This window comes from Chamaea fasciata, unplaced genomic scaffold, assembly GCF_029207755.1.
Source record: "Chamaea fasciata isolate MVZ Bird 193981 ecotype frontalis unplaced genomic scaffold, bChaFas1.0.hap1 SCAF_25, whole genome shotgun sequence".
Taxonomy (NCBI): domain Eukaryota; kingdom Metazoa; phylum Chordata; class Aves; order Passeriformes; family Sylviidae; genus Chamaea; species Chamaea fasciata.
The window spans coordinates 6196818-6224696 of NW_027094110.1; the positions used below are offsets into that span (position 1 = coordinate 6196818).

Sequence of the window (27879 nt, forward strand, 5' to 3'; positions counted from 1 at the left end):
GGCCAGGCCTGGCACGGCAGCTCCACTGTCCCTGGCCAGAGCAGCAGCTCAGCCCAGTTCTCCCACCTTGGGGGCCCTCAGCAGTGGGCACGGGGTTGTCTCCTTTGAAGAGGAGCCTGTGAAGCTTGTTGGTGCTGTCTGAGCTGCCCCCACTTGGGCTCCACCGATGACAATTTGTTCTTTCTGCTCTGAGGCTCTTGCACCTCTGCCCAAGAAGGATAGGACCCTGGAGAGAGACAGGACAAGTGACTCCAGCTTTGGTGACGTGTCCAACTAAGCCAGGATCAGCAATGACTTGCAGAGCCTGGAGGGAGCGTGGCCCATTTGGGAAGGCGATCCAGCTCCCTGGGCACTTGTGTCCTCACTGGAAGACAGAGCAGCCGTTGGCTGAGGCCCAGGCAAGCTGAATCCCCCCTCGTAGGGACAGAGCAAGATTCTGCTCTGGGGAAGCTCAGGGCCTTCTGAGACGAGCAAGGAATGTCCTGAGCAAGAGCAGCTCTACTCCAGGGGGCTGCAAGGAAAGGCAGGGGCAGCCTTCCTCTCATCCTGGAGTTTTCCTCCAGAAGGAATGACAAAGTCAGTGCCAGCCACCTACTCCTGCTGCCCTCTGGCAAAGAGAAAAGCAAGGAGCAGCCCTGCCCTAGGGAAGTCCCTGCCAGGCTCCCAGCACAGAGACTGGGGCCTACCTGTGCACACTCTGCTTTTGTCGGTGCTTGTCTCTCTCATATTTCCTCTTCAGTCCCTGGAATGTCTGCACATAGGTGATGGATTCCAGTGCAGGATAGAAGTTCTCGACGACATGGGCAACCAGGGACTTACAGTCTTCCTGCAGAGGAACAAAACACGGTCTCAAGTCTCCAGTGGTCACAGGCCACAGTTCAGAAAGCTTCCGAGTTCCCTTGGCAAAGGAACTTGGCCAGAGCCAAAACACTTTTGGTCTGGAGCAAGTGTGAAGCAATTCAGCTTGATCCTGAAGCCAAGAGCTGAGATCTGGAAAGAATGATTCATGTTCCCATGGCAAGGGACACCAGAGTGAGAGTGAGCCGAGGCTGTTTGTGACACTTGCACTGAAGCGGGAGGCTGCACTGGGCCTGTTGAGTGAGAGGCCACGGGCGTGTCCGAGCGGAAGCTGCTGCTGAACTCACCAGTCTGAGGAATTCAAACAGCTCCAGCACAGCCCAGCGGAGCAGGTTGTACGTGGCTCCATTCTCCAGCAGAGCTTGCACAAGGGGTGCCAAGAGGTTTCCCTGGATGATGTAACGGGTATAAAGCTCATCCTTCAGGGCAATGATCTTCCTCAGGAAGTGCAGAGCACCTTTGTGAAGAGAAAAACGCAAGGATGCCAGAGCCACAGGTCAGGACTGCAGTCCAGAAATTCATTTCCATCCCTTCCCATGAATCCTGAGTTCAGGTGTCCCGTGGAACACCTTCCACCCAGGACACGCTAAGCTTGGAAGAAGAAAATGCCAAAGGCTACTCACCCAAGGCCAGAAATGTGTGTTTGGAATTGATCAAGAGGAGGACTCTTCTTAGCAGATCCCAGTGGAGGATGTAACTCCTCATGTGCTCCTTGTGTCGCGTCACACAAAAACCCAGCAGCTCCAAAATTAAGGCCAGGAGTTGTGCCGCTTGATAATCATCTGCAAGGAAAAGAATGCCTTCAATGAGCAAAAAAGATGAAAAAAAAAAAAAGCCCTGTGCTCAGGTGCTACTGCAGTTCCTGACATGGTTTTAGTGGACTTTGGCTGTCCTGGGTTGCTTTAGGAGGCAGAACTTTGGGGGAGAACAAAACAACCAGCACAATGGTGACTTTTTTGGCCCTTGAAGCAAATCTTAGAAAACATCCAAGTCCAACTCCTCCACCATGAACAACCCTCCTCCGGGAGGTCCATCTGCTACAAAGCACAGCTGGAAGCCATGTCAGGGAGGGGAAGAAGGGACTGAAAATGCTGCCTGCAGAACTCCTGTCCCCAGGGAGCAGCCTTTTTCCTCAAGTGTATTCCCACCTGGCCTGACCGGCTGATCACTGGGAGCACACCTGTCAGTCCCTTCCAGACCCTACAAGCCTCCAAAGGGGGAAAACAAGGAAAAACCCTCCTTTGCTATTTCCCAGGTACCTTTTGCTGCATTGGCCAGAAGCGGCGCAGTCAGAACAGGAAGACAGCGCGTGTAGAAGGAATTGAAAAATCCAAGTATTTTGGATACCTAAGGGAGAAAATGGCTTCATTACATCCTGGCCTCGGCAGAGACCTTCCCAATCAGAAAGCACAGTGCCAGCAGAAACAGCCTAAAAAGAATTCCCTTGGCTCCGACAGCTCTGCCTGTATCCTTCTGGTGGGGCCTGAGGCATACAGGTATTCCCTGCACAAAGAGCCATTTCTTTCTTTGGGAGGAAATCTGAGAGACATCCAGCCCACCCTGCTATCCCCAAGAGAATCCCCCCCAGGCATGACTCCCAAGGCTTGACAAAGTGTCCTTCAAGTTCTCTCCAGTGCAGTCATTGCATCATGACAACCTGACAACCTTTTCCCAGGTTTTCCTGTCCATTCCAGGGTAAGAACCTGTGGACTGGGGGTGCCAGGGCCTCTCCTAGACCCCGCTGCTGCCAGATGTCTCCCACAGGCAGCAGGAGCTCTGGTCAGACAGTGCTGTGTCCCTAAAGCGCTGCTTGGGGGAACAACTGTGGGCACAGTGCCCCAGACACAGCCTTGGCCTCAGCCACAGGCTCTGGAGACTCGGTCTTCTTTGGAGCTCCTTGCCATTCAGGCTCAGAGAACAAAGCACAGCCAAGCACTAACCCCAAGCCCAACCTGTTTAGATGCTGGGCCCACAAGAAGAGCACTCGAGAAGACCAGAGTTTCTCTGGGCTGAGGCAGAGAAAAAATCCTCAGCCCTTTGCATTCCCTTACCTCAGCTGTGGCCAGCAGATTCCCTGGATCAAGCAGTGTCTGCAACAGCTCCATGACCTGATCAGCTACTCCAAATGCAGCAGCAGGATAGCAGATCATCTGCTTCATGAGCACACGGATGAGGTCAGTGCCCTGCCAAAAACCCAGACAAAGTAAGCCCCAAATAACTAGAGTGCAATGGGTTTCCTGGTTCCTATCAGTTTGGTTTGTTTCTTTTAATAAAAATGAAAATGAAATAGAAAAATTAAGATTTTGTTTGGCTGGCTTGTTTCCTGTTTGCCCTAAGATTGGTCTATCCAAACACCTGCAAACCACTTTTACTTACGTGGTCTCTCTGCTGGGCCTCTTGCATGACAAATTCTTGGACCACGAACGGACAAAAGTTGACAAGATAAGACAGGACGTCTGTGGCAATAGATGCCACTTGCAGATCATCCATTCCCTAAGAAAAAAGAGATTTATTTGGTAGGGTAAATCAGGTTTTCTGTTTCTCATCAGGTAAAGCTGCAAAGAAAAGGGAGTGAAAGGTTTTGAGAAGGTTTCATTCCCCAAGTTTCTCTGAGAAACACAGTAAAATGGTTCCAGAGAAGCAACAATAAACGAGCAACCCCTTTTGCCCACCCTTTGCCTCCTTTAGAAGCGACTTTCTGTGAATCTGTGGGTCCTCATTTAAGCAGAAACCATTCCCTTCGTGCCATTTCCTGGCTAGAATAACTGAGACACTGATCTTCTGTACCCGTTGCCCACAACTGATTCGTTTTGTACCAAAGGACCAATTGTACAAGCCAATCTGTCTCTTTCTTCTCCTCCCTTCTCATCAAAATGGACTGTAAGGCAGACTAAACAACCCCAGTCGCTGCCTTGTTGTGTGGGTAAGTTAAAGGTGGTTAAGCTTAAGTTTGCCAAGGTCAAGTTTGTGAAGAGCCTTCCTTTGCCTGGAGGTTGTTTAAAAACTTGGCAAGTGCCTCATTCTGCCTTCATGTTCTCAAGCTTGCAAGTCAAAGGTTGTTCTTGAACTTCTTGGGAATGTGAGTGTTTCTCCCACCCAGGGCTGCGAGGGACTCAACCAACCTTCCCCTAAAGCTGCCAAGCTGAGCGGGGCAGAACAAATGTTTTACCGGCAATGCTGTGCCTCGCTCAGTTCCCAGCTTGTTCCTGCAGCAGAGAAACACCCTGGAATGTGGGGTTTGTGACGAACAGCAGCACTGACCCCGGATTGCAATGGTCAGGTGGCAACAGCCGCCTCAGCCAAAGGAGGGACAAAATTGTGGTTTCCCATTGCTGCTCAGGACAGAGAAATCTGCTGCCGCCATGACAGGATCTTCTGGGAAGGAATGAGCCAACAGCTCCAGAGGAGCTAAAAAGGTTTCTGTGGCCCCAGTCCAAGCACAACTACAAGAGCCCCAGGAAAACACCAGTGCAGCTGCCCGGTGGCAAAGAGTCTCTTTCCATCTTAACTCTGCCTTGTCCCAAGGACTGCGCTGAGCACAGAATTTGCCCCTGGTGCAGAGTCACAAGAATCAGGGCAACCCAGGCAGGTGCTTGCAAGAGCGGTGGTAACTTTGGGATTGTGGCTAGTCCAATCCACTTCCACTCTCAGCAGAGCCAAGGTATGCGAGCAAAGGGACACACAAGTGCTCAGCAGGTCCAACAAGTGCACCACTGGGTCTGGGCTTTCCTGCTTTGAGGAAAAGCAGCTGGAAGTTTTCACTTACCAGTAGAATTTCAAGAGCAGGAAGAAGTCCCAGCTTAGCCAAGCCTTGTAAAAATGCCTCCCCGTTCTGGTGAAACATGAGGGAAGAGGCGCAGAAGTCCTTCAGAAAGGTCACCTGTTGCATAGGAAAAAGAAATTTCCCTTGTCTTAGAGTAAGAAAACCCTCTGAAAGGAGGGAAGGCTTACAATTTCTAGCAGAGTTGGAGTCCTGGTTGGACTTTCCTAGAGAACGGTCTTCTTCTTGTGGTGTTTCCTCCAAGCTTTGCCCACATCAACAAAGCAAAGCCACAAAGGAAACACACAGAGGAGAAATCCGTCACTTGGCCTTGACCTCAGAAAGACCTCAGATATAGAAATAAAGTCCCCGGGGATGCTGAAACATTCTGGGAAGAAAACAGAGCTTGAAGTCGAGGGTGTCGGTTCCATGCTGGTCCTTTCTACACAAGGAAATCCCGATTTACAACAAAGAAATCAGAACTTATGTTGCCAGAAATCTTTCCTTAAGTGAGGACTTAAATGAAGATTGAGCTGCACTGGCAAGGATTCCTGTTCCCAGAAAGACCTCAAGGAGTGCAGAAGGCCTCAAGAACAGTCTCCCTTTTCCTCCTTCATCCTTCTCCTTCCCAGCCCGCAAGCACTGACTCACCAAGTCCCATCGCTGGTGGGCACCTGTAGCTCCAGCTGTTAACTGGGCCAGAACTTCTGACCAGAATTTCTGGTCTTTCTGCAGAACACACAAAAGGAACATAATTGACACGGGCCCTCTGGAAAGGCAGAACAAGGCAGAACTTCCATCTTGAGAGGATCCCCCACTCCCGCAAGCCCAACTGTCCACCCCTCCATTCATTGTAGCCCAACAAAGGCCAGTGCAGGGCACACAGATCCCGCAGGATCCTTCCTTCCCAGGGCATTCTTTTAGCAGTGCCCGTGCGCGGCAGAAGCAGGGGCAGAAGCGCAGAGCCACAGGGGTGTCGCCCCGACTTTGCCTGCTTTTCAGAGTTTGCATTCTGTTCTCACGCAGCTTCAAGAAAACCATGTATATTTTTAGAATTTATCTTTTTGTTTACATATTTCTCCTCTGGGAGGAGAAAGGTGACTGATGGTGGTCTTCACCATCGAGGTCAAAGAGGTGGCAACCTATGTAGCCAATCTTGTGTCTTCTGAAAGAATTGTATATAAGATGGAGTCAGAAAATTAAATATAGAACTTTCCTGCTGACCTTCTTGCTGCCTGCCTCATTCTTTCACGTCCCTACCGGCGACACAGGGGAAGCTGAGCTCAGGGGAGGTTCCCAGAAAGTGGAGCTCCCAAGAGCCAGCCAGGACACAGCTTGTCCCATGGGGCACCTGCCCTGTTCCCCTTGCCCTGAGAACATCCCGCAGGGATCCCTTTCCCTCCTGTCCAGCTGCAACCCTGCCAAACATTTCGTCAGGCCGCCCGGGCAAGGGGAAGCAGATGAACAGGTTCCCAGCTGGCTGCAGCCACGTCCTGGTCGCCCTTCCTCGCACTCAAACCAGTTCTCTCCTTGCAGATGCTCTGCTCTGCACTTCTGCCCCAGCCTTGGCTTGGCACAGTCACAGCCTCTCAAGTCCCAAGAGAGACTTCAGGACCTCTAGGACAAGACCTCCCTTCTGGCCAAAAACGTCAGTTCCCCCATTGCTTAAGCCTCCAAAGGGACAAGAAAACCAAGGTGAACATAATCACCATCATCATCATCTCTCAAGGCTTTGGACGCTTTCTGCGTCCCCGTATTTCTCGGCAGTCCTTCCCATGGGAAGCAGCATTGGCAGCGTTCTCCCTGAGCCTGCTCTTTGGCATCTCAGGTTCGGAATGAGCTCCACAGACATTGCACCTGCCCCTAAGAGGGAATCTTAAAAGCTGCCCGTTTCCCAGCTCCCCCCGCAATCCAGCTCCAAAGCAATCTGTTGCTCGGCTATCAAAGAGAAGAACTCGAAACTCTTGACAGCCCATTCAGGAACCTTTAGATCCTTCCCTGAGCTCTTCCCTTTTTTAAACTACATAATCCAAGGGAGGAGAAAGAAGCAGGATTGTTATAAACGACTCAAACCCCAGGCAGGAATGAGCAAATAAAACTTAATTACAACCCGTTACAATAACAAGGCAAAGGGGGGAACAGCACTGGGAGCGGGGTGCGACTCCTCCTGCCACCACAGGCTCAGGCTCACAAAACGGTGTCTCTGCCTTTCAGACACTCGAGGGTGCGTCCGCCTCATTAATATTCATGAGCCCTCCTTAGCTGTCCTGGCCCCGCCCACAGCCTGTAGGTTTACCCACCTGTGGAGACTTGGCTCCTCCCAAGGCCTGTCAATCAGTCCCTTCCGTGCATTTCATTGGTGGAGCCCTTCCCGTGTCCCGATTGGTGGTGCCGTGTTACCCCGCCCGGCCTCCCAGCACCAAGTGTCCCCCACTCCCGGCGGCCTCTTCCAAGGGGCAGATAAACTCCTGCCCCACATGTCTGTCCAGCCCTGTCAGCCAGAGCTGCCGGGCCGTGACCACAAAAGGGGAGGGGAGCACTGAAGGGAGAACAGACAAGGGTTCAAAACCATACTGGAACAACAAAAGTGCATGCTGAAAGAACTGTAAACCTTAAGGGAACTTCTCCCCGCCACACTCAACAACTCTGCCTCATTTGCGCGAGCCAATCACCACCCCTTATTTATAACAGGATCATTCACATCCTGTGCACGTGCAGGCAGGTCTGATAAATGGCCATGCCTTGGCGACGCCAGCTCCAGGTCCCAAGCCATTGAGAGCAGGTCAGAAGCCCCTTACCTCCAACACATGCACGATCTCCTCTCTCTTGCAGCTGATGAAGGAGGTGAGGCTGGCCAGAGAACCCTCTCCTACCCCAGCTGCCTTGGGCAAGATGATGGCCTGAATACACTGTGCCCAGTACAGCTGGTGGAATTTTTGCTGGAGCTCAGGGTCTCGGATGGGAAGAAGCTCCTTCAGCTTGGTTGTTTCCTGCAGGAGCTGCCCGCACCATTTGGGCTGTGCCAAAGAGGGGTCGTACTCGAGGCATCTGACCACATCCATGATACACTCCTGCGACAGCAGCACCTCCAGCACAGCTCCTTGGTCAAGCCACAGAATACCTTGCATAATGGCTGACAAATGCTGCAAGGCCCGGCTGAGCTGTGACTTCTCACAGACTTGGAAAAGCTCTAAGAGTTTAGGAATGTAGCCTTCGTTCTTCAAGGCAAGTGCCAGCTTTTCCCTGTGGCTGGCTGAGGAGCGAGCAGAGGTGATCAGCTCAGCAACCTCAGCCAGTCTGTGAACCTTGCAGGGAGGAAGGCTGATCCCAGGGCAAATTGCAGCCATTTCTTCCTGGTCTTCCTCTGGTGGCTGCAGAAGATGCAGGGTGACTTCCAAAGGTCACGCGTGCCAAAAGGGCAGCAAGAGGGAAGCGACAGGGAAGCACGAGGAGAGGCCACACTGTGCTTGCCTCCTGTTGGCTCTGCCTCTGGAGCTGCCTCAGCCTCCTCTGGTGCTTGCCTTTATGATGTCACCTGCAGCACGGGAGTCCGTTGCTTAGCTCCCTGATGACCTGGCCTCAGGCTGCCAAAGGTCCTACATTCTGCCATGTCCCCGATCACCAACTGGTGGGACTTGAGGAGAGAACTTGTAGAACTGAGGGGACACGTACCAGCCGCCTCCCCGTACCCAGCAGCAGAGGCTGGGTTACCAGAAGGCTGCAGAAGCTGAGGGAGGGCAGGTTTCAGTGAGCTCTTAGGAAGAAATTCTTGCCTTGAAGTGAGGCTGGGCACTGGGCTAGGTTGCCCAGAGAGGTTGTGGACTCAGCTGGCCTGGAGGTGTGCAGTGGGTTGACCCTGGTCAGACACCAGGTACCCACCAGAGCCGCTCTGTCCCTGCCCTCTGCACCTGGACAGGGCAGAGAAAATAAAACCAAGGGTCCCTGGATTGAGATAAGGACAGGGAGAGATCCCTCCCCCTTCACCGTCACGGGCAAAGCTGCCTCAAGTTTTGGATATTGATGGAATTGATTACTCCCAGCATCAGGGCAAGATCATGAAAAGCCAAACAAATCTCACAGTCACTTTTCTTCCAGCCATCCCTCTATCCCAAAGTCTCCCTCGTCCCCCCCCCAGAGGCACAGGGAGAGAGGAATTTGGGTTCTGGTCAGTTCAGCCCACATTGTTGCTTGCTGCTGCTGCTGCTCAGGGAGAGGAGTCGGAGTCCCTGCCCTCCTCCAGCACGGGGTCCCCACCATGGGAGACAGTTCTCCAGGAAGTCCTCCAACTGGAGTCCATCCCACAGGAAACAGCTCTCCACAACCTGCTGCCACGTGGGTCACACTTCCTCAGGGTCAGTCCTTCAGGCCCTCCTGCTCCAGCCTGGGTCTCCCACAGGTTCACAAGGCCTTGCAGCAAACCGGCTTCAGCATGCAAAGCCCCTCCCTGCACGGCTCTGTGGGCCTGCCAGGACCTTGCCCAGCAGGGGCTTCCCATGGGCTCAAAGCCTCTCTGTGGCCTCCTCCTGCTCCGGCGTGCAGGGCTCCTCAGGGGCTGCAGGTGGATCTCTGCCCCCTCTAACCCTAACCCCAACCCTGTGCCCTCCATGGGCTGCAGGGGCACAGCTGCCTCCGCATGAGCATGGGCAGCAGGGAAATCTGGACCTGGCAGAGTTTGTCCCAAATTTCTGCACAGCTGCTTTCTCTGGAAAACTCTGTGCTAAATCCCATTGGTCAGGGATTCACACGGCAGGGCTTGGGGTGAACTTAGCCCTCAGAAAGCCTCCTGCCCACAGGCTGTTACTGCCCATGCACCAGCACCCCCAATCCTTCTCCTCAGGGAACACCACCAGGTTTGTTTCAGGTCTAAACAGTATTTTGGATGTTTTTCTTGGTTTTGGTCACTGCTTTGAGCGCCTCTGGCCCCATCTCAGTGCCCCAGGACACTCTTTGGTTGGACTTTGTGGTGCGAGCATTCCCGAGTGCCCCCTGGGGCAGAGCCCGGCCGTTTCAGCCGCGCCATGCATGCAGATCCTGCTGTGCCAAGCTGAGCCGGCCATTCGGTCCTTAGGGAAAGGAACCTGGAGAGGGTGAAACTGTCAGGCAGAATTGGGCCTGGCTGGGGGAGCTGAGCCATGCAGAGCAGAGGGCGCCAGCCCTCCCGAATGCCACATCCCACTGCGGTGCGACACGAGCTGGCGCTGGGAGCCGTGGCAGTGCCCGGCTGGGCCTCAGGGAATCATGGAATCACAGGCCCTTTCTGCTGGAAAAGCTCCCTGAGACTGTCAAGTCCAACCGTTCCTCCAGAGCTGCCACGCTCAGCACTAACCTATGTCCCCAAGTGCTACACCCACGTGTCACATGAAAAGGGATTTTCGATACCGTTAGTGTGGGGAGATTTACTTGACCCTCAGCGTTGTATTAGTCTCAGTGTCCCAGGAAAGCTGAGACCCTTGTGCTCGCCCGAGCAGTCTGTCAGCGTCCCGTTAGGGGGAGCCTTCCCCGAGGCGTCCTGCTGGAAAGGAGGGGGGTGCCACTGACTTACTGCAGCGTAAGGGACAGCCCTCAGCCGCTCTTCCCACTTTTTGACCCTGCAGGGACTCTTCCTCTTTATCTGAGTATGGTCCCTGCTGCTGGCAACTCCTGGCACCAGGGAAGGACTCACCCTCAGACTTTACAGAATAACTCTCTTTATTGATATAAAACGGTGATGGGTTATAGTTGGAGAATTGTGATAGTACCTATCAGTGGCAGGATTTGTCAGTGATAGGATCTGACTGCATACACGTGTTCAAAGCAATCCCCAGACAAGTTCTAATCCCCAGTTAAAGCATTCAGTGTGCAGAGTGCAGCTCTTACCCAATAGGTCCTGACAGGGAAGAAGGCAGGTTCAGCCCATTGACTGAGCCCAGCAGTAACCATGGAGTCTTCCCTCACTCTTTCCCCATATTCTCAACTCACTTTTTATGCAGTTTCTTTCTGTTTAGGTGGAACTTGAGTGACTCAAGTCATGCAGATCTTTATGTGTAAAATTCTTGTGCTTTGCTTTGAAAGATAGAGTCACAAAAACCACCCCAGTGAGGGGTGATCATACTTTGGGAGGGGGGGCATTACCTTTGGGATGGAGCGGTGTGTTAATGATACAATTAGCCTTTAATGAACCACATTTATCAGAGGAGAGCACATTCGGCTGCTGGCTTGGCAGCAGGACATCTCCTCCCTGCCCTGGCTGGCAGGTGCTGAGCAGTTTCTCAGCTGCAAAGCAGCATCAAGTTTTCTCTAATATCCAACCTGAACCTCCTCTAGGGCAACTTGAGGTCACTTCCTCTTGTCCTGTCCCTTGTTCCCTGGGAAAAGAGACTCACCCTCCCCTGGCTATAAGTCCCTGAACTGAAAACTCCTGCTCTCCTGCATCCCCTGGCTCTGCTGGGTGCTGTTGGAGAGATGGGAAGGCTGCAGCAGGTGAGAGGCAGAGGGACAGCCCCAGGCAGCCCCAGGTGACACCACTCTGCCACTGGGGAGACACTGGGAGGTGAGCTGGGATGGGCTTGGGACTCTCTGCATTCCCAAAAGGGGCTGAGAGGGTCCCTGTGGCACACACGGCATCCTGTGTCAGTGCTGGAAGGGGCCAGGCCTGGGCCCCACTCCCTCTGCAATGGGTGCTTCACAAGCCTGGTCCCCTTCAGGCCCTGTCAGAGCGAAGACCAGAGATGGAGTCTCCAGCAGTAGAACTGGGAGATTCAGGGATCCTTTCTGAAGTGGACAGGCAGCTTTTAATGCACTTGTTTTGCCTCCTCTAGAGAAAAGAAACAGCAGTAGGAGAGCCTTGGAAACCTGGCAGCCCCTGCCTTGCTCCTGTGGGATAGAGGCTGGAGGGGGCAGGAATGCCCAAGTCTGCTGCAGGTGTGCATCTACAGCACCATCTCCTGCACCCTGAGCCATCTGACAGAGGCTTCTCAGTGCCCAGGGAAAGGATGCTCGTTCCCAGATGCTGCGGTGACATCGGCTCTGGGATATGTCTAACGCTCTACAAGGCCTCGGGGAAGTCTGTGGGAGATCTCTGGCCACCAGGAGCAGCTGCAGGGGGTTATGTTTCAGTTGACAGCTGCTTAACAGGAGTAGTCAGTGTGCCCAAGTGGGCAAGGAGGCCAGTGACATCCTGGTTTGTACCAGCCACGGTGTAGCCAGCAGGACCAGTGCCTGTCCCTCTGTGCTGGCACTGCTGAGGCACCTCCAGTCCTGGGGGCAGTTTGGGGGCCCTTATGGCAAGAGAGACACTGAGCAGCTGGAGCGTGTCCAGAGAAGGGAATGGAGCTGGGGAAGGATCTGGAGCATCAGGAGTGGCTGGGGGAGCTGGGGGGGCTCAGCCTGGAGAAAAAGGAGGCTCAGGGGGGACCTTCTCATTTTCTACACCTCCCTGACAGGCAGCTGGAACCAGGTGGAGGTCTGGCTCTTCTCCCAAGTAGGAGGCAACAGGACAAGAGGAAATGGCCTCAAGTTGTGCCAGGAATTTCTTAGCCCAGAGTTCACACCAAAATTCCTGTGGAGTCTGGTGCCAAAGCTTTCAAGGTCCAAAGGAAGCAGCTCCCTGCTGCCCTCCCAGCCCTCCTCCCTTCCTGCCAGTTTCAGCTGAACAATCCCAGCAGCTGCAGCAGCCTGGGCTCCCCAGCTCCTGCCAGCGGGATGCCTGCCCCAGGCGAGCTGTGGTGCCTGGGGAGAGGTGTGGGAGAGGAAGGGTCCCTGAGCCCCAGAGAGAGGCCATGAGGCTCCTTGTGTCAGCTGTCTGTTCTTCAGTAGCCTCTTCCATTTGTCAAGGAGAAAAAGGCCAGCCCAGGCCAGAGAAATTCAATGGGAGCCTTTGCCAATGGCATCCTACTGGCCTCGCTTGGCAATCCTGTCCATGGCCACTGCCATCAGGAGCACTGGAACATCCAGCTTCTCTCCAGCCTCACCTGCTGCAAGGGCTGGCAGATCCTCATGGAGCACAGATGGCCCCGGGGCTCCCAGGGCAGCAGCTCAGGGGGAGAAGCCATTTAGCCACCAACAAAACTGTTCTGTTCTCCTGACGTCCCCTCCAGGAGCTTCCTGTGCAGCTGCTCCTGGAAGTGGCAGCCTTTTGCTGACCTCCAGGTCCAGGAAACAGAACACTGATGGATGGAATCTTCTTGGAATTTTCCAGGGCACTGAAAATGTATAAGCAAGGGGAGATCCTTTCTCTGTCTGGTGTGACCTGCTTCCTATCCCTGTGTGGGATTTGCTGGGATCAAGGAGGGTGTCCCACTCCCCTTCCTGCCCTCCTCCACAGGCAGAGGGGGAGTGTCAGAATGGGACAGATCCAGGGCGCTGTTTCCCAAGGGGATGGAGAGCCGGAGTTTGTACCACAGCAAGCTGCGAATCAGGCAGGAACGAGCACGTGAGGGGGACACCCAAACTCCAGGTGGGATGTGGGGTCCTGCCAGGGCTCTGAGCACAGAGCAGCGACCAGACAGAGCAGTCAATGTGGGGTCAGGCTGCAGGGCCTACACATGGACCACCCTCGGCCTTTTAGGGTGTAAACAGCATCCCCTGGAGCCTTGGAATTGTCACAAGGTCCTGGGCCTTCCTGGGCTCCTGCACTGCCCTGGCATAGAAACACGCAGGAAAAAGGGAAAAGCAGGTGGGGTCTCAGCTGAGCGGGGCACAGGGGCAGAATCTCCCCCCGCCCTGCTGCCCATGCTGCCCAGCCCAATCCAGCACGTGGGGGGTTCTGGGCTGCCGGAACACGTGGCCGGGGCACGCTGAGCTTCTCATCCACCAACACCCCCATGTCCTTGTCCCCAGGGCTGCTCTCAGTCCATTCTCCAATCTTGCAACGTCTCTTTTAATTTAGAGGAAAACGTTCAGCAGAACAAAATACCGACCGAAACGTCTGGGAGGAGCTCTCTCCGGCTTTTAGGGTCCCGGAGGGTCATCCCCCTGGTACTGGGATGCGGCTCCCGGGCAGCGTCAGGGGGCGCCGGGCGCTGTCGGGCCCGGTCCGGCCGTGCCGCCTCCCGGCAGCCCCGTGACATCAGCGCCGCCGCCCCGCGCCCCGCCCTGCCCGCCGGCGACAAAAGCGCCGAGCGGCCCCGGCCGCGGCCGTAGCGCGGTTCCCGGCATCGGGCAGCAACACCGAGACCGACCCGGACCCCGGATTTGATACCGATCCCGGCGCCGACCCCGGATTTAACAGTGTCCCCGGCCCGGCCGCAGGTGGGTGCGGGGTGGAGGCGACCGACGGGTCCCGCCGAGCGCAGCGGAGCCGCCTCCGCTCCCGTGCCCGGGGCTGCCTCCATCCCTCCCTCCATCCCTCCCTCCATCCCCTGAGGATGCCCCAGCCCCGCGGGCCGCAGCGGGGGAGATGCGGGGCCGGAGAGGGGCACGGCCCCGCCGTGTGCCCGTGGGGTGGGCACGGGAGCGGTGGGACCCCCTGAGGCTGCTCCCAGTGCCGGGGCAGCCGCGCACATGGCGGGATGCGGAAGCCAAAGCTCTTTCATCAGATGGGCTGAACTCGGTAAAGCTCATTTCCAGGGAGCCCGAGGCAGCTCAGCTGTGGGCTCAGGTCAGTTCCCAGAGGAGATTTGCACTGCCGTGCACCAGGCTGGGCGCAGGCTCGAGCTTTGGGCGCTGCTCCTCTTGGCTCTAGAGCTTGGGGAAGTGTGAGAGGAGAAGCCCTGCAAGGAGCAACTGTGGTCATTTGGTCTGTTCCTGCTGAAGCAGAGGAGCCTGAGTGAGGTCAGAGCTCCCTGGGCTCTGCAGCTTTCTCCCGAGGGACAGCAGGGGGACAGCTTCAATCTCCGCTCGCTGTGAGCAGGGACAGGACCCCAGGGAAGGGCTGGAGCTGTGTCAGGGGAAGCTTAGGCTGGAAATCAGGGAAAGAGTCTTTTCCCAGAGGGTGCTGGACTGCCCAGGCTCCCCAGGGAATGCGCCCCGGGGCTGTCAGAGCTCCAGGAGTGTTTGGACAACACTCAGGGAGGCACAGGATGGGATTGTTGGGGTGTCTGTGCGGGGCCAGGGGTTGGATGTGATCTTCGTGGATGAATTCCAGCTCAGGATGTTCTGTTATTCTGCTGGGGGTGAGGCTGGCAAGGTGCAGTGGACCCTGGGGAGGATTCAGCCCTTCCCAAGGAGCTCAGGGCCACTGCTGCACAGACAGCTCAGGGCTGTGCTGTGCCAGTGGGTCATTGGCTCTGTGTCAGGCTCTGCTGTCCCCTGGATCAGGGGCTCTCCTGCTGGGATGGCAGTGCCTGAGCGCTGCCTCAGAGCAGCTGAGCTGGGCTCCCTGCTCCTGGGAGGCAGCAGCAAGTGGGGAGGATGAGACCAACTGGGGCATTTCAGGGCTTTGGGAAAGCTCAAGTGAGCTCAGTCCGGTGATGGATCTTGAGCCCTGTGGGAGTCAGGAGCTTTTCCTAGCATCCCCTGAAAATGCTGCTGCTTTTGTTCTGGATCAAGTTGGGATTTTCATGGAGGACCCTGCTTCCAAGGAGCATTTGTAAGCCAAGCTTGGGAGCAGTGCACACACAGGCAGAGGCCCATAGCTGTGAGAGCTGTGTCTGGCTGGTGGCTCCATGCCATGCTGGCCTCTCTCAGGCTCCTTCTCTGCACAGCCAACCTCAGGCTGCCTTGGCAGCAGAATCATTTGATTACTGGTGGAGTCAAGCCTGACTGCTCTTGGAATCATGGAGGAGATGAGCCACATGCGGGCATCACTCTGGAGCTCACAGCCACCCGACTTCCTTCCTTCCTATCCCAGCAAAGCCCTCAGTGGTGTCTAATGTGATCCAGCTGCATCTCCTGGGGCAGTTCTGTGGTTTCTCCCTGGAAATTCCCAGTGTTTTTCCTTGTCTCTGAGCTCACCAGCCTCAGGTGTCCCCATTCTCTTGCTCACCAGTTCAACATCACTGGGTCACACATAACCTTCGCTTATCCTTGTTTACACTGTTGGTGACCCAGAGTCTCCTCATCTCACTGCTCCCCCCAGCTCATGACACAGTAGAAGACCCGGGGACAGTTCTAGCTTGGCCCTTGTAAGGGCTATATGTGCCCAGGTGATGGGAAAGCTGCTCTGTGACAGTTCCTGTTTGCCTTGGGCAGAGTCCCCTCTGGGTCTGGCTGCAGGTCCCACTGCTGAACACCTGGTGCCATGGCCCAGCGCTTTGGTAGGGGATGTTCCCTGGTGTATCCCTGGGAGCTGGTTCCTCTCTGCTCTGCCCATGTCTCATCTGTCTGGGTCCCTCTTGCTTCAAATTTCTGCCCATTTTATGGCCATGCCAGCTGCTCTCTAAACTGGAAGGCACTGCTCAGACCCGAGGGCTTGGGGCTCCTGCTGTGGCTTCCTCCCCTTTGACTCTTCCCTTTGCCAGGGCATGAATTAATTCTACCTGCACTGCTGTGAACACACTTAGGAGTGAATTTTGTGCAGCACTGATGGCGCTCTTCTGTCATTCACTTGTTTTAATGCTCTCATTGGGAAAAAAACCCCTTTTTTATGGGTCAGCACAAGTCTGCTGTTCCTCAGTGATCTCCAAACACAAAGTGATTTATCTGCAATTAGTTACTGTAGGATTTTAGTAGGGCACAGACACGGGAAGGTTTTCCAGCTATTGCAGAAAGTTGGATGGTTGAGCTGACATCCTGGTGGCTGCAGGGATGTTCCTCAGAGTGTGACAGGATAGGACCTGCCCTTCTCTGAGCGCTCCTGCAGTTCCCACCCAGCTGCTCTCAGGAGGGCAGGGTAGAGGGTGTCAGCTTTGGGGGCAGTGACAGGAACACACTGACCTTTTAACCCACTCGAAAAAGCGGATGACTGTGTTTCTGGTGCCTGATGGCTGCATGAGCTCACTGCTTCCCCTTACAGCCAGTGGTGGCATCCCAATGCACCAGTACATACTGGTTCTGTACTGGTTTATGCCTGGTTGTTCAGTGTAGCTTACACTGCCTCCCAGACTGGTGCAACACAGCACCTCTGAAACATACCTGAGTCTGAGCCTAGATTTCATAGAACCACAGGCAGGCTGGGGTTGGAAGGGACCTTGAAAGTTACCCAGTGCCACCCCCTGCCACAGGTAGGGTCACCTTCCACTCTCTCAGGTTGCTCCAAGCTGGTCTTTTCCGTTGAGCTGGACTGCTGCAACATCAGACTCTGGAAATGGGGTTAATCTCCAGCAAGTGTCAGCCTTGAGTGGTTCTGCAAAAGCCTCCCCTGTGTCTGTGCTCCCCACAATGCAGTTACTGCTAAAGGATGGGATCTTGGTTTTGGGGCCTCTTCCCTTATCTGTAGTGGATGATGGAGTGGCTCCAGTGCCCTGCTTGGCACTGAGAGTGGTGTTTGTAGGGCTCTGGATGTGTTTGCTGGGAGTTGTGGAGCTGCAGGAGGAAGGAGAATAATCTTGTTTTTGTGGCAGCCCTGGGTGTCCCCCTTGCCTGTGCTCAGTGAGGTCACTGGCTGCAGGACTGTCACCTGTTCCTTATTTTGCATGGGGCCCAGAGTGACTTGGAGAAACGTGGCTGTGGTCACCAAGTGTTGCAATTGGGCAAAATATGCAAAGTATTCTGAAACTAATGCTGAAAGGGTTGCAAACACTCTGACGTATCTTAAAGTGGCCATTGCTTGGGGAACTGGGAGGGTGGATCTGTCTGGGTGGCAGTTGTGAGGATGTTGCTGGTCAGGTCCAGGCATGCAGAGCAGGGTTTTCCTATTCCTTTTTTTTTTTTTGTGCTGATGGCAGCCTATAGCACAAATTTAGTCTCTGTGGCCTGCTGGGCTCACAGTATGTGGGAGGTGTGTTGTGGACTAACAGGGAATTCTCAGCAACTTAAATCTTACCTCAGGCTTTCTGTGTGTCCAGCTGTGAGCCCTCACACGAATCCCCAGGACAAATTAATTTCCATGGTCTCTCCCCTCAGAAAATCCATCCTGGTGTGTACCAGGAGGTTTTGCTGGGATGTGGCTTTGCTGGGGCTGTGTTTGTGTTTCATGGTGAGAGTCATCTGCTGAAATCACCTGGCATCATTTAAACTGAGTGGAGGCACCTGCAGCCTTCCCATGGTGGATTGAGGAAAAATCAGCAGCAAAAGGACTTGGACTCCTCTTGTGGCAAATGTCAGGTGAGCTTCACCCAGAAGCAGTTTTTCTCCTTCTTTAGGCTTTCAGACAGCTCAGGGGAAGGTGTCCCCTCTGCTAATCTCTTGGTTTGGGCAGGGTAGCCCTGATGTTCTGGACAAGGAAAGCCTCTTCCTTCACTGCTGCTGCTCTGAGGGGAACAAAATGTGCTGTGGAGGCAAAGGGGAGCAGCTGGTCCCAAACCATGGGGTGCACTTGTGGGTGCCCTGGCTCTGGAGCAGGGAGGGCTGGCAAGAGGCTGCCCCCAAAACCAGGGCTGGGGAATCCCAGAGATGGGGTCTGCCAGCTGTGGTGGTTGGAAAGGGATGGGAGACCTAGCCAAATTGAGGCCAGTGATGTGTCATTCCTGATACGGGATCTGACACCGGGGCTAAAAGGGCTGGTGGGCTCCCACGCCATGCAGGGCTCAGGGGCTGGCAGGGTGTGCTGCTAGATGTTTCTGCCCTCTGAGGAAACTCCTGAACCAGGTCAAGCCCTCCTCCTGATGGAGGGGAAAAAACAGGCTCTGGAGAGAAACAGCCTGTGTCCTTTTAAGGCAGTCCAAAGGCTGGGACTGGAAGAACCAGGCTGAAAGGGAGGGATTTGGCAGAGTGGGAAGTCCAGCCTGCGGGGCCTTTGGAAAAGAGACTTCCCAGCTGCTGTGATGACACCCCAAACACGGCTCCCAGCATCCCAAAAACCAGCACTGCCTCTCCAGCCCCTGCTCCTGGCCCCCTCCACTTCTCTGTCTGTCTGTCCTGCACTGAGACCCTCCAGGCATCTGGGAGCTGTGGCTAGGATAAAGTGGGGTCAGCAAGTCAGTTCTGATCCCTGTCCTGACCCCTGTCCTGGTAACCAGGCTGAGATCAGTTTCCCTTTTCCTGACAAAATACTCTCGCACAGGGAAGATCTCGACTTCCCCATGACCTAGGAAGTGAAGAGATCTTGCTGTGCCTATAAGCCCTTCATGCTCCCCCATCTCTGTTTGATGTTTGTACAACCCCCAGCCCTGCTGGGTTTAGCATCCACCTCCCCAGCTGGGAGAGCCACTGGGATTGGAGGCCCAGGGCTTGGGCTTCAGCTTCAGCTGCCTGAGGTGACCCAGGATTTGCTGCAAGGGGGGGCTCCAAGGCTTCTGGTGTGCCCTGGCACACCCAGGTCCCTTCCTCATCTCCACAGAGCTGGGCTGAGGGAGGTGATGAGATCCTACACATATGGTGGGCTGACAGATCTTGTACTCTGAAAATGGGGTCTGGTTTTGGGGAACTTGTCCGGCTGCTTTAGCTGTTCAGGGGTCAGGAAGCACATGGTGGCTTCTGCTGCCTGTCCCCAGATGGGAGCAGGATGGGGAATTATAGAGGTGGTGATGGAAAGAGGCCCCTGGAAGCCTCTCAAGCTGCAGCTTGTGCCTATTGACCTTGATTGTATCATTAGGCCCCTCCAAAAAGTGTTTTATTGTCTTTGCAGCAACCTCAGGTTGCTGTTTGATCCTCCTTAGCTTCCTCTTGGCCACAGTCAATCAGCCTGGCTCCCTCAGGATCTCCTTGCAGGACTTTGTTATGTGAATATCTCGAGGTTTATGTTGACCCTGTCAAGTGTCAAGGCCCCTCTGGGCTGAAGCTCTGCTGCTCGTGTAAGCAACTCACAGTATTTTGGGGTTATCTGCAAATCTAGGGGCCTCTTGATGGTGTCTCATCAGACACAGTTCAGTAAAGAGAAGAGAAATAGGAGCATATAAAATATAAAGCATAAAAAATAGAAGCATAAAATATAAAGCTATACTTTATAGCCTGCTGAGGAACTGGATGGTGGCTTAGGCTGGTGCTCAGGTCTTTGCCTTGCACTGTCTTCTTGATTTCAGGTTCTCCAGGCTCCGTGACTCTGCCTGCAGTCCTGGAGGAGACTGAGATATTGGGGTGCAGGGAGTGCCTGGGAGGGGTTGGCCAGGCAAGGCAGGAGCTGATGGTGCTGAGGGACATGTGCAGAGCCTGGCGTTTGGTGGTGTCAGTGGTCAGCTCCTGCCCTTGGGAGCTGACTGTCCCCTGCCCTGCGGTGGCTGAGATGGAAGAGTTGGTCAGGGAGGAGAAGCTGGGACTGTGTCCAGGGGTGTGGCAGCTGGCACTCCAGCACCAAGGCGCAGTCACAATCACCCTGGCCATGGCACGGGGTAAGAGGAGGGCTGTGACCTGAGGAGGGGCCTGGGTAACTCTGGGAGCACTGTCGCCCAGCACTGTACTGCTTCCTCCTTTGTTCTGGCGCTGACAGGAGCTGTGAGGTCCCACGGCTCCAAGACAGGGATTTCTGCTGCCCCTGGCAGACAGGACCAGTGGTCCCTGGGAGGCAGCTGGCACTGCTGGGTCCCTGAGTTCTTCTGATTCTTCTCCTTGCCAGCCCTGCAATCTGTGTACCCTGCGAACACTGTGGGTGCTCCCTGCACACGTGGATGTGGGAAAGCTGCTGGAGCTCCGGTGCCTGCTCCGGCAGCCCCAGCCCCGCAGAGCCCTGCCCCTGTTCCTGACTGTGCTTTCCCCTGCAGAATGCCAAACTGGGGAGGAGGGAAGAAGTGTGGGGTGTGCCAGAAGGCCGTGTACTTCGCTGAGGAGGTGCAGTGTGAAGGCAACAGCTTCCACAAGTCCTGCTTCTTGTGCAGTGAGTACCACACCTTCCCTGACCCCCTCTCTGCTTCCTGGGCAAGGGCTCCTCAGGATCTCTCCAAACCCCTCGGCATGGCAGGAATACGGATCATCTCAGGACACATGGGCTGTCCAAGCTGTCGGGGCTGACCTCAGCCAGCACCCATGCAAAGACAGTCTGTCCCTACTCCAGGGAAAGGCCAGGCTGGATCCCCTGGTGTGTGTCTGGATGTTAAGGATTGGAGCATGAGACAAGGCCTCTCCCAGCCGTGGTAGCAGGAGGTGGCACATCCCATGCAATGCTCGCAGATGGGGCTGGCTTTAGCCTTGTTTGTGGCTTTGCCACACTAAAACGTGGTTGAGCCTGGCGAAATTGCCATGGAATCTCCTCATGTCTGAGGGGATGATGGGAAGGAGATGTGGTCCTGTCCTGGCCCTTGTGCTGGTGGAAAGCCTCCTGAGAAGTGCTGAAGCATCACCCCTAGCCTGTGTGCAGATCCACTGTTGCTGAGGGTGTCTCTGGTGTATGTTTGGACCCAAGTGTCACCTCCAGGGAGGGGCAGCAGAACAGGATCTGGCTGCAAGTGATCCAGTGTCAAGCTCCCTTCCTCTGCCTCCTCTGAAGGATCCTACAAATACTGCTGGGATCCTGCTGCAAGTCCCCAGACACCCTTCCTTGCCTTTGGGGATCCCAGGGCTGGTGGTGTTGCAGTGCTGAGAGCATGTCCTTAAACCTGGGACATTCAGTGGGGCTGCAGGACGTTTGAATCAAAAGCTAAGCAGTGTCCTCAGCCTGTGTGGTACTAGATTACTGTCCCCTGTCCCTGGAGACTGTCACGTATCAGAACCAGTGATTCTCCTGTGCCTACAGGAGATGAGACTTGGAGCAACCTCGTCTAGTGGAAGGTGTCCCTGCCTGTGGCAGGGGGTAGGACAAGATGAGTTTTAAGGTCCCTTCCCACCCAAACCTCTCTGGAATTCTGTGGACAGGAGCACACACGTTGTTTGTGTCTGCTGATGGCTCCTCCAGACATTGCATCTGCCACAGAGCAGCAGAAGTGCATCTTCAGGGTGCCCTTGCAGCAGGACCCCACTGAGGTTTAATGTTTCCTCAGCTGGTCCCAGTGCCCTGGTCCCAGCCTCACCATCCCATCACAGCAGGATTCTTTTCCATAGGGGCAGTGAGCAGAGGTGGGATCTGGAAACAGGCACACCCTGGAACTGATCTCTTCAAGCAGGGAAACTCCAGTGACCTCATGGGATGATCCCTGCCGTGCTCCTGTGTCCACCTAGCCTGGCTACTGGATACTTCTTGTTCAGCCTGCCTGGGATGCAGCACACACAGCTGGATCCAGATGGGAGAGAGGCAGAGGGAGGCTGCTGCTGTGCCTGTGCTCCCTGCAGTGTGGAGTGTGGCCAGCGTGGGAGCTCCCGTTTGTGGGAGTTTCCAGGCTGAAAACTTGCTTTGGCTGGTAGGGCTCAGCAGGGGAGTTGTAGAGGCTTTTCCTGGGCAGGACAAGGGTGACAGGCTGGGTTCCTATGGCAGCTGCTCTGCAGAAGGAAATCCTGTTTTTTCTGTGGCCTCAGATAAAGAGGGTGGGGAATGTTGCCCTCACCCCTTGTGCACACAGCTGGTTTGCCAGGGAAAGCTGTTGCCATGGGATGCTGGCACCCAGAGAGCAGGGCAGGCCTCCAGGAACCAGGAAATTCGGCTAAAGGCATTGCTTCCAGGTGGGAATACATGGCCAGAGTGGGAAAGAACATCCCTCATGTGTGCTCATGGAAGCAAGTGCCCAGGGAGTGGTCCTGGGCTCAGGGCTGCTGTCCCTGTGCTTCGCAGGCATTTGTTATGCCACTCCACATGTACCCAGCATCTCTGCCTGTCCTGGCTGTGGGTCCCCAGCTCAGGCTGTGGCTCGTAGGCCAGCCCTGCTGCCCACTGTTCCAAGTCCATGCCACAGGCGGTGGGTGGTGCTCCTCCTGCATTCCCAGCCTGTTTCCCAGTGCTGCGTTTGGGCCCCATCAAGGAACTCGAAACCATTATCTTTAGGGGAGAATAACAAATACTTCAACCAGGTCTGCCAAAAACGTCGTCTAAAAGGAGCCAAGCCTACCACAGTGCAATAGAGCTCAGGGAGCTACTTGGTGATTGACTCCTGGCCGTGATCCAGCTGCCTGGGTAGTGCAGTAGAAATGAGCTGGAATGAGCCCCTTGGCCTTGGAAAGCAGAGGCAGCTCTTGAGTAATTGTTTTGTGGAGCAGCTCAGCTGCTCTTAGAAAAACAAAGGGTCCTTAACTCTGTGAGTGCAGTGCACTGGAATTTCTGCAATGCACAAACCCGGGGGCTGCGGAAAAAATTTTTCTGTTGCCTCTCAAAGCTCTGTGAGTACAGGTGAAGGACTGTGAAAACTTGTGCCGGAGCTCCAAATCCATCAAAATGCCACTGAGATCATTCACTGCTACCCCAGGACAAAGCTCAGGCAAAGCCCTTTGAAATGCCAGTGACAGTGCCCAGCTTCCTTCCTGATGGTCTGCCTGAGCAGTGTCACACCAGTGCAGTGAAGAGATCCCTGCAGCAGCCCAGGAGCTTGGCAACTTTGGAACCAGTTACCAGCTCTGGTCTCTCCCAGCTGGGATCCGTTCTCCACCCCCAGCTCCTGCTGTGGTGGGAGTGTGTAGTAAGGAGAGGATTCTGCCAGAGCCTCCTTAGATGGCAGGACATGCTTCCCTTTCCTCCTCCTTGTCCCAGCAGAGGCACACAGGGTTCTCGTGGCTGTATTTAGTCATGGAAGGGCTGCCTTCTGCCCCTGCTCAGTTTGTGCTGCTCCGAGGGGAGCTGGAGCAAACTCTGCTCTGTTTGCATTCCTGTGATATTGGGAAAGGCCAAAAAACTGCTCTGCTGGCCAAGAAGCTGCTGGAAGCCTTGACATTTAAGGCGTGGAAAGCAGGATGGGGGAAGCTGTGTGGCAGCTGCAGCCGGATCTGTTTGGGGCTGGCTGCCAGCGCTGCAGACTCTGCCCTAGGAGCTGGGATCCTGCATGGGACACGTGAACACTGGACATCACCTGGAGTTTGGGTGCTGGTGGCCTCCTCCTCCTGCTGGCTGGGCAGAGTGTCTCAGGAAGGGCTGGGAAGGGATGTGGCAGCTGTGAGCATAGCTGGGACAGGAGCTGGTATTTCCAGGACCTTAAGGAGGTTTATAAAAGAGATGTAGAGAGACTTTTTACACAGGCAGATGATGACAGAGAAAGGAGAGATGTTTTTAAACTGAAAGAGCAGCAATCTCGATTAGATATAAGGGAGAAAGTTAGATTAGATATAAGGAAGTCATTCTTTACTCAGAGGGTAGTGGGGCATTGCTTCCCAGAGAAGCTGTGGGTGTTCCATCCTTGGAAGTGTTCAAGACCAGGTTGGACAGGGCTTGGAGTAACCTGGGATAATGGAAGGTGTCCATGGCAGAGGGTTGGAATTGGATAGTCTGAATTGAAGGTCCCTCCTAACCCAAACCAGTCTCTGATTCTATGGAAACCTAAAAATGAGGAGCAGGCCTGAGCCCAGCACCAAGCTCAAGCTCTGGGTGGGCTCAGCAAGGCCCCTGAGCCTGGCTGCCATTTCCTCCTGTCCTATCTTACATCCCACATTGACCCCCAGGGCTCAAACACTCAGCTGAGTGTTTGGTGTCTCCTCACCTGAGACACCCCCGCCATGCACACCCCCAAACTGGGGCAGGACCAGGGCTGAGGTGTCCTGGGAGCCTTTTGAGCTCTGAAGGGGTGTCTGTGCCCAGTGTGTGAAGCCCTTGCAGTGCCTTGGGTGTGGTGATGGCCACAGGGCTGTTCTTGGATGGCTCTTGGTCCAAACACCAGGAAAACCACGTTTGCTCACATTTCTTTGCCCCAAGTGCTTCCTGCTGTGGATTTGCAGTGGACAAGGCGTGGGGCCAGGACATCCATCCCCAGGCTTGAGAATCCTGCAGTGATTCAGAGGGAAAATTCACCCCCATGGTTTAAGTGCAGCTGCAAGAGAGCAACACCCAGAGGGTTAACAGCACTTTCCTTCCCTTGGTATCAACCCTGTTGGCTTTGGTGGTTGCTTCCTTTTAAAGCCAGACACTGCTCTTGTTGTGATCCTTATCTGCCCTGGTTTGCATGTGCTCCCTGCAGCTGGATCCTGGCGAGGGTTTCCCTGCTCCTTGAAATGAGTTGTGCTGTCCCTGTGAGGGCTTGTTTTCCCCAGCTAATTAGTGAGCTCTGGCAGAGCAGGCTGATGTCACACCCTCCCCTGTGTTCTAGTGGTCTGTAAGAAGAATTTGGACAGCACCACTGTGGCCGTGCACGGCGAGGAGATCTACTGCAAGTCCTGCTATGGGAAGAAGTACGGCCCTAAGGGCTATGGCTACGGGCAAGGAGCAGGGACCCTGAGCACGGACAAGGGCGAGTCCCTGGGAATCAAATACGAAGAGTGAGTTTGAGCCTTGTTTTCGATCCCAGGGCTGTGGGCACCTTCTCCCCACACCTGTCCTGTGGTGCTTGGCTGTGCAGGCTCTGCTGAGCTCCCAGTAGTGTCTGTGGGCTGCCTGGCCCCTCTGCCCCTCCAGGGAATCCCACGGAACCCTGTTTGGTGGGTGGGATGGGATGGGACATGTCCCCATTGCCTGAGCACGCTCCCCAACCCCTCCCAGCACACAGCCCTTAGGCTGAACTTTCCATGGGGCTCAACAACACACTGTTCCTGAAGTTCCCTTATAAACTGGGCTGGGATTTGGGATCCCATAGTTCTTCCCTGCTCCCTCTTGCATCCCTGATCGTGCTGCCACCCACAGGGGCCAGCCCCATCGACCCCCCAACCCCAATGCAGCCAGGATGGCCCAGAAGGTGGGAGGAGCTGACGGGTGCCCCCGCTGTGGCCAGGCTGTGTACGCGGCCGAGAAGGTCATCGGAGCTGGGAAGGTAAGAGGGGATGATGGGCACGGGCCACAGGGTGCTGCATGGCAGGGACACCTTCAGAGAGGGTCAGGACCCGCCCTTGGCCAGGGCTGGGCTTGGGTCCAGTGGCCACGTTTACTTGGAAGCCTGGCACCAAAAGGGGATCTTGGTATGGCTGGAAGCCAGGTTGTCCAGGCTGCAGCGCTCTCACAGACTTGTAGATGGGGGAGAAATACATTTTATATTAAATATTTACAGCCCTGCTCAGCAGAGGCCACAGTGGACATGCTGCTGTGGATGTGCTGGAGGGTGAGCAGTGACATGTGCCATGGCCAGTGTAAGTGTTAACTGAAAAGTGCATCCTTCTCCCCTCTATGCCACAGGCCAGGATGCTGCAGCTGGGATTTGGGGCAGGCAATGAATTCCAGGGGTCAGCATTGCCCAGGCCAGGCAGGGTGTTGGAGCTGTGGGCATGGGTTTGGTGCATGTTCCTGGGGCTGTTCTGGTTGGTGGCTGGGTCAGCTCAGGGTTTGGTGTGGAGGTCACTGTCACAAGCCCTGGCACTCCCTGTGCCAAGGTCATCCCTTCACCAGGGTTCTTTGCACCCTGAGCTGTGACTTGGTCCCAGCCCAGCTCCTCTGCAAGGCCTGAGGACCCTTTCTGCCCTGCCAGCCCTTGGACTCCAGATGAGGTCCCTGCCTCGAGCTGCCCTCCCCACGAGGTCAGGCACACGCGGAGCTTGTCAGGGGCACCAGGCCAGGCTGCTTGGCTTTGTGCCATGGGGACAGGGTGGCCATGCTGGGACAGCATCACCAGTGATGAGGTGTCACTCCCTGACCTGGCTGGGATCTGTCCTCCTGGGGCTTTGTCCTTGTCCTCCGTCCCCAGAACAAGGAGAGGGGTCAACAGAAAGGGCCCCTCAGCCTCATCACTCCCCAGCTGGCTTCCGATGGACACGTTGAGGGTCAGCTCAGGGTCAGAAGCTGAATTTACCATTAAAACCATGATCTGGGCTTCCTGGTCAGCTTCTGGCCCCAGTGTTTACAGGGAACCAAAGCTGGTGAAATAATTACATTGAAGTAGACCCAGAGAGGATTCCAGAGCACATATTTCATATGCTAATGTTTGCTGGATGACTCCATCCCATACCTCCTCCTCCAGCCCCTGAATTTCACATTTTTTTCCAAAAAAGGTTTCATGTTTTCCCAAGTGTTTGTTTAAATTCCTCGGTGAGCAGCTCTGGCTACTTAAGGTCTGCCTGAAGGCTGTGAGTTCATTTATCTCCAGGGGACTGCTGGAACCATGGGGGGTTATTTTTAAACACTGTCTGGTTTTGGCATTTTTCCTGTTTGCTGCCTTCCTTGGAGCTGTGGTTGTGTGGGGCAGTTGTCCCATCCTTGCTGCCATCCCAGCCTAACATCCAGCAGCCGTGGGTCTCAGCTGGACAATGGGAGGCCTTTGTCTTGCAGGTTAAGAGAGGACAGTCCCCAAAGAGGAGGGGATTGCTCCTTACAAATTATTGTAGAAATTACTGCACAAATTTCTTCTAAGAGTGTGGCCAAAAGGTCTCCAAAACTAGATCAGTACAGAAGCAGTGACCACACCTGGTGTTTCCTCTCTGTATTTTCCCTGTGGGGCTGGGGGTACTTTCCAGGGAAAAGCGTTTATCCCGTTCAGAGCTCTTTGCCAGCCCCTTTGGATCAGACACAGAGCAGGGAGACTGGTTGGTACCAGAGCCTGGCTGCCCTGTCCCTGGGGTCTGACTGGGTTCTGCTCCTGTCCCGCAGTCCTGGCATAAGTCCTGCTTCCGCTGTGCCAAGTGTGGCAAGAGCCTGGAGTCCACCACCCTGGCAGACAAAGATGGGGAGATCTACTGCAAAGGTGAGCCCCACCTTCCCTGCTGGCTTGTCCTGGGCTCTGAGGGGTGGGGATGAAGACCCCTGTGCAGGGACCCTGGGGGGGATGGAGGCTGGGGAAGGGGTGGTCCAGCAGCTGCTTTTGGGGACTGGCTGTGCCAGCCACAGAGCTGGAGACTTTCCTGCTGAGCCAGGGCCTCCCTGTTTGCCCAACCAATCTGGCAAACCTCGTCCTGTCCAGGCAGGGTGTGCCCCTTGGGGAGGACCCGCTCCTGTGCCAGCCTCACCTGTGTCTCCCTTCCGTCCTCTTGCAGGTTGTTACGCCAAGAACTTCGGTCCCAAGGGCTTTGGCTTTGGGCAGGGTGCCGGGGCACTGATCCACTCGCAGTGAGCTCCAAGGCTGGGCCCCTGCGCTCGCCCCGGGCTCATCCTGTGCTGCCCGCCTGCCTACGCCACAGTGAGTGCCCCACTGTCACCCCCAGCCACCGCTGCTTTGCAGCACCAGCCCCTCCTGCCTGCCCCAGCGCTCCCTGGAGCCGGGGGGGTCCCAGCATTGTCCCTGTGGGGTCCTGCTGGGGCAGGTGGCACAGGGGGGGCCGCTCCCTCCCACTGCAGCGAGGCCCCAGCGCCCAAGTCCTGCTCCGCGTTGCCCGTCCCGCTGGCCGCGTGCGCAGCCGTGACACCGAGCAAGCAATAAAACATCAGAGACATCAGAGCTCACCCAGACCTG

General features: G+C 55.3%; 2 protein-coding genes across 2 annotated transcripts; one reads left to right on the forward strand and one right to left on the reverse strand.

The window, feature by feature from the left end:
* Positions 1-48: 48 nt before the first annotated feature.
* Positions 49-14100, reverse strand: LOC136301289 (serine/threonine-protein phosphatase 4 regulatory subunit 3B-like). The gene is made up of 12 exons (XM_066204220.1): positions 13516-14100; positions 8291-8345; positions 7417-8009; positions 5270-5347; positions 4625-4738; positions 3235-3351; positions 2910-3041; positions 2118-2205; positions 1482-1640; positions 1146-1315; positions 687-826; positions 49-226 (listed from the first exon to the last, which is right to left on the reverse strand). Exons 1-12 carry the CDS (start codon positions 14098-14100, stop codon positions 49-51), a joined length of 2409 nt encoding a protein of 802 aa, XP_066060317.1.
* CSRP1 (cysteine and glycine rich protein 1) lies at positions 13756-27873 on the forward strand. The gene is made up of 6 exons (XM_066203696.1): positions 13756-13846; positions 20272-20384; positions 24661-24829; positions 25191-25317; positions 27081-27174; positions 27464-27873. Exons 2-6 carry the CDS (start codon positions 20273-20275, stop codon positions 27538-27540), a joined length of 579 nt encoding a protein of 192 aa, XP_066059793.1. The 5' UTR covers positions 13756-13846; position 20272; the 3' UTR covers positions 27541-27873.
* The last annotated feature ends 6 nt before the right edge of the window (positions 27874-27879 follow it).

What these genes read in the sequence shown, in the direction of transcription:
- LOC136301289 (XM_066204220.1), bottom strand. Translation starts at nt 14,100, where the DNA reads ATGTGCGCGGCTGCCCCGGCACTGGGAGCAGCCTCAGGGGGTCCCACC. An exon ending in TCTGGCCAATGCAGCAAAAG is followed by an intron (nt 1,641 to 2,117) that starts GTACCTGGGAAA and finishes TTTTCCTTGCAG; the next exon opens with ATGATTATCAAGCGGCACAA. An exon ending in TGTTTGAATTCCTCAGACTG is followed by an intron (nt 827 to 1,145) that starts GTGAGTTCAGCA and finishes GTTCCTCTGCAG; the next exon opens with GAAGACTGTAAGTCCCTGGT.
- CSRP1 (XM_066203696.1), top strand. Translation starts at nt 20,273, where the DNA reads ATGCCAAACTGGGGAGGAGGGAAGAAGTGTGGGGTGTGCCAGAAGGCC. An exon ending in CAAGTCCTGCTTCTTGTGCA is followed by an intron (nt 20,385 to 24,660) that starts GTGAGTACCACA and finishes CCTGTGTTCTAG; the next exon opens with TGGTCTGTAAGAAGAATTTG. An exon ending in CTGGGAATCAAATACGAAGA is followed by an intron (nt 24,830 to 25,190) that starts GTGAGTTTGAGC and finishes TGCCACCCACAG; the next exon opens with GGGCCAGCCCCATCGACCCC.